This window comes from Pteropus medius, unplaced genomic scaffold (genome assembly GCF_902729225.1).
Source record: "Pteropus medius unplaced genomic scaffold, Ma_sr-lr_union100, whole genome shotgun sequence".
NCBI classification, from domain to species: domain Eukaryota; kingdom Metazoa; phylum Chordata; class Mammalia; order Chiroptera; family Pteropodidae; genus Pteropus; species Pteropus medius.
In genome coordinates this window covers 1-4,208 of record NW_024356188.1, presented here as the reverse complement: position 1 = coordinate 4,208, position 4,208 = coordinate 1, and the positions used below count along the sequence as shown (strand labels likewise).

At 35.7% G+C, this 4,208-nt stretch overlaps 1 protein-coding gene across 1 annotated transcript; it reads right to left on the bottom strand.

The window, feature by feature from the left end:
• Positions 1-1,159: 1,159 nt before the first annotated feature.
• LOC120600566 (olfactory receptor 8G1-like) lies at positions 1,160-2,130 on the bottom strand. Its single transcript, XM_039859975.1, has one exon. It carries the CDS (start codon positions 2,128-2,130, stop codon positions 1,252-1,254), a length of 879 nt encoding a protein of 292 aa, XP_039715909.1. The 3' UTR covers positions 1,160-1,251.
• Positions 2,131-4,208: the final 2,078 nt, after the last annotated feature.

Below are 4,208 nucleotides of genomic sequence, written 5' to 3'. Positions count from 1 at the left end.
GAAACGATTTTCTGATCTGGGTGTGGTGGCCTAGATGAGGTTGTTTGGACCCCAGACATCACTCTACTACATGATTTGCCACGTTGACCTGTTACGTTTTAAGTCTACTTAAATTGTCTTGAGTATCTAATGTTACATATGTGAATCCAAGAGTAAATTAGACTTGCTTCAGGGAATTCTAGGTTGTCGACAGGATTTAATAATTTGATAAAAGAGATACTCCCCAATTACCACACTATGTTGGGATTTGCCTGGAAGGAACTCAGGAGTAGTATTTCTTAATCTTTGTATAGAAACAACTAAGAATATTAACAATTATTTAAAGATCCTTGAAGAATTCTCCAAACTTACATTTAATTGATTTGTAAAACCAAAAAAGCCTTACATAGTACTTGAAAGGGTTAATGGGCGAAAATTGCATTGGATACATACATTTCATATAAATATCGTAAGGGGAAAATAAATATCAAGAAATTATCAAGGACTTGCTAGTTAACAGAGATCCTGGTTCCTGTAAATGAAGCAGTGGAGCATACTCACAGGGGTCTGTCTTACAGAGATTACGGTCCAGTGTGAGTTTGGACAATAAACGGTTACAAACTAAAATAATAAATGTTGAACAGGAGATATTAGATTGAGCACAATAACAGCACATGCATGGAACTATGACTCATATTTTAAAGTTTTGATCAGGTTTCTCAAGTAAAAAAATAGAGGAAATAATTCAGAAAAAGAAAATATGGGGTGATGCATGGTGGGGAAAAAAGACTTTTCCAGACTATAGATGTCCAAAAGCTAAAGAGTGTCATATTGCTATATTTTCTGTTGGTTTTGGCTGCATAGAAGAAGAGAGATTGCCAATCACTCCTAGAAGATGCTTTCATTATGGCCGAGGACTGAGTTTTTATCAATTCTATGGAAGAAAAAAAGAATGAGTTGATAGTGATGGCATGACTGAGTCCACATATCCAGGTCATCTTTAGTATTTCTTCTGATCTGCGTTTCAGTGATACTTAGACATTTCAATGATACCCAGAGAAAAATGGCATAAAAGTTCATAGGAATGGAAATAATGTCAAAAGAGTCCCATTAAATGAGGATATAATTGACAGATGGGCTAAGATAAATGTGTCTTCATTCAATATAAAAACCAATGACTTAGACAAATAAATTACCCTTACATTATTTCTGCTCACAAGAATATTTTTCTGTCTAACATTTTCTTCAGGGCAACATTGACATCTTTATTCCTTAGCTGTAGATCAGGGGGTTTAACATGGGCATTACAATAGTATAAAACACAGAGGATACTTTCCATTGGCCCATGGAGCTCACAGATGATGGCTGCAGGTACGTGAATGCTGCAGATCCAAAGAAGACAGCAACAGCCAAGATGTGGGAGCTGCGAGTGCTAAAGGCTTTGGACTTGCCTTCAGTGGAACGGATGTGGAGAATGCGGGCAATGATGAAGATGTAGGAGCTAAGGATGATTAGGGTTGGGGCAAGGATGTTAATTGCACTAAAGATTAGAATTAGTAATTCATTGACATAGATACTAGAACAGGAGAGTTTTAATAAGGAAAGAAAATCACAGAAATCATAGTTGATCACATCAAATTTGCAAAAATGAATTCTAAATAGGCAGCCTGTATGAGCAAATGCACAAACCAGACCTATCATATACACCCCCCAAACCAGAGAGAACCAGGCCCAATGGGACATGATGACATTATAAAGCAAGGGGCTACACGTGGCAACATAGCGGTCATATGCCATTGCAGCCAACATATAACACTCCGAGATAGCAAAAAGAAGAAAGAAATAGAGCTGAGTCATGCATTCGGGATAGGAGATGGTGGTGTTCTTCTCTACCACAAAGTTTGCCATCATTTTGGGGGTAATTACAGTGGAATGGCAGAGATCAATGAAGGACAAGCTGCTGAGGAAATAGTACATAAGGGTGTGTAGGTGAGAACTGAGCCCTATCAGTGTGATCATGCCAAGGTTCCCCACCATTGTGACCACATAGATTCCTAGGAAGAGGAAGAAAAGGGGCAGCTGGAGTTCTGGCTGTTCTGTCACTCCAGCAAGGGTGAATTCAGTCACTGTGGAATGATTTCCAGGCTCCATATCTTCTCAGCAGGTTCTAAGTTTAAAAAAAAAGAAAATAAATGTACTGGGGTGGGTGGGTGTGTGTGTGTGCGTGTGCGCGTGCGTGTGTGTGTGTGTGTGCGTGTGTGTGTGTACACATGTATGTGTGAGTATACATGAAGGGGAGCGTACTTATGTGGACAACATTAGTTTATCTCTCATCAAAGGAAATTCATAATGCAAGGATCTCTTGAATTTCTTTTGCAACTCTGAGACAACCAATGATTCTGATTGACTGGAGAAAGAATTACAGACTTCAAGAAACTTATAATTAAGATACTTCATAAATTTTTAAGAGAAAACACCAATTTTTCATTTTAAGTCAGCCAGAAGGAAACTTGCTACTCTTGTTTCTAGAACTTTTTAAATCCTTTCCATATTCTATACGTATGTATTACTATCATACACGTAAAATGGCACAATATTTTTTTTAGTCTGAATAAGTAATATTAGTGTGTGCTTTCTATAATTTATAAGCATAGGATTCTTAAGCCTGTGAAAAGAAGTGTATTGATATGAGCAATTTTCCTTACTAGAATCCCAAGTCAAAACAGCTGAAGGAATGGGTGACTACCAGTGTTTTTCAGCCTGGGATTCTGCTGCTGTATCCATCCTAGCTTCCTTCCCCAGGCTGACTACCCCAAGAGGCAGAAATGTAACTGCTTGGCAGGGATCATGCATATATTTCAACAGTTTTTCCCAAACCAAGGAACCATTCTCCCTTATCTGGTTGGATGATCTAAGAGACCATTGTAATGGCCCAAGTGTAGATCATATATTACACCAGCATGACCAGAGGAGCAGTGGACTATGCAATTTGGACTTCATGATTGAAGTGGTAGAATTCAGAATACTGTTCATATTCCCAAAATATGAGAACAATTAGCAAAAAGAAACACCCGGTTTCATTTATGCTGGTTTTTTTTTCTAATTATATATTTTAAATATGTTCTCTATAGAATTCAAAGATGATGGAGATGTGAATTAGTAGAACATATGAAAAACAATTAGAAATTTTAATTTAAAGTCATACTAATCTACAGTGTGATGTGTTTTCTTAAAAAAATAACAATGTATCTTTAGGTTTGCAAAGAACATGAAAGATTTCAGAAAATGTAGATTCATATTATTAGTCAACACTCAGGTAGTAATTGGACTAGCGTATTCAGTTTGGGGTACAATATGTGATATAGAAAAACTAAAAAAATTCAGGAAAATGATCTAGAAATTTCCCATTTGAGAAATAACTGAAATAAAAAAAAATTCAAAGCAAAAATTTCTATGTAGCATTGCAATTACCTCAATGTTCAAAATATTGTTTTATCTAATACATATTGGCCTTATTGTATGTCTCCAAAAGAGTGAAACGAAACCAACTGCTTGAAACAATAGGGAGAAATATTTGGTTTTACAGCAAAGATGAACATTCCAACGGCCAGACATACCCTGAATTTATGGTCAGAAATGTTTAAACACAGGTTGGATAACAATCACTTAGCAGAAATTATTTAAGGACACAAGCACCAGGCAGGTGGGTGGATTAAATTATCTTTAACATCTCTTCTAGTTTCAATATTTCAATATTCAAGATTTTATAATTTTAATAAGTCAATATTAAGTTAGACAGTTGTGGATGCAAACCTCAACTTAACTCCATACTTGCTATGTGACTTAGGTCTAATTACATCCTCTCCTCAACCCTTTGTAAAACAAAAATATTAATATTTGTCTCGTGAAAATTAAGTTAAATGATGCCAGGTTGCTTAGCACAGTTTCTGGCTTTCATTAGAACTTAATAAATGTCTATGTTGTTTTAATTTTAATCTATTGAGTTTCTCTCTGACATATCTTTTATTTAACCAACATTTTCATTCTGGAGTTTAATATTTTTTTTCTTATTCTCGCTCCTCTCTACATGAAAACACATGATAATGCAGAAATTTGGCATCTTTACTTTACCACCTAAAATCATCAATGTTTTTATGATCTCCAACCAAATTCTCTACCATTCAAAGAGTTATGTCATCGGGCAATAACAAAAAAAAAAAAGGATTTTT

Excerpts from the sequence above, each read along its gene's own strand:
- LOC120600566 (XM_039859975.1), bottom strand. The coding sequence starts at position 2,130 with ATGGAGCCTGGAAATCATTCCACAGTGACTGAATTCACCCTTGCTGGA.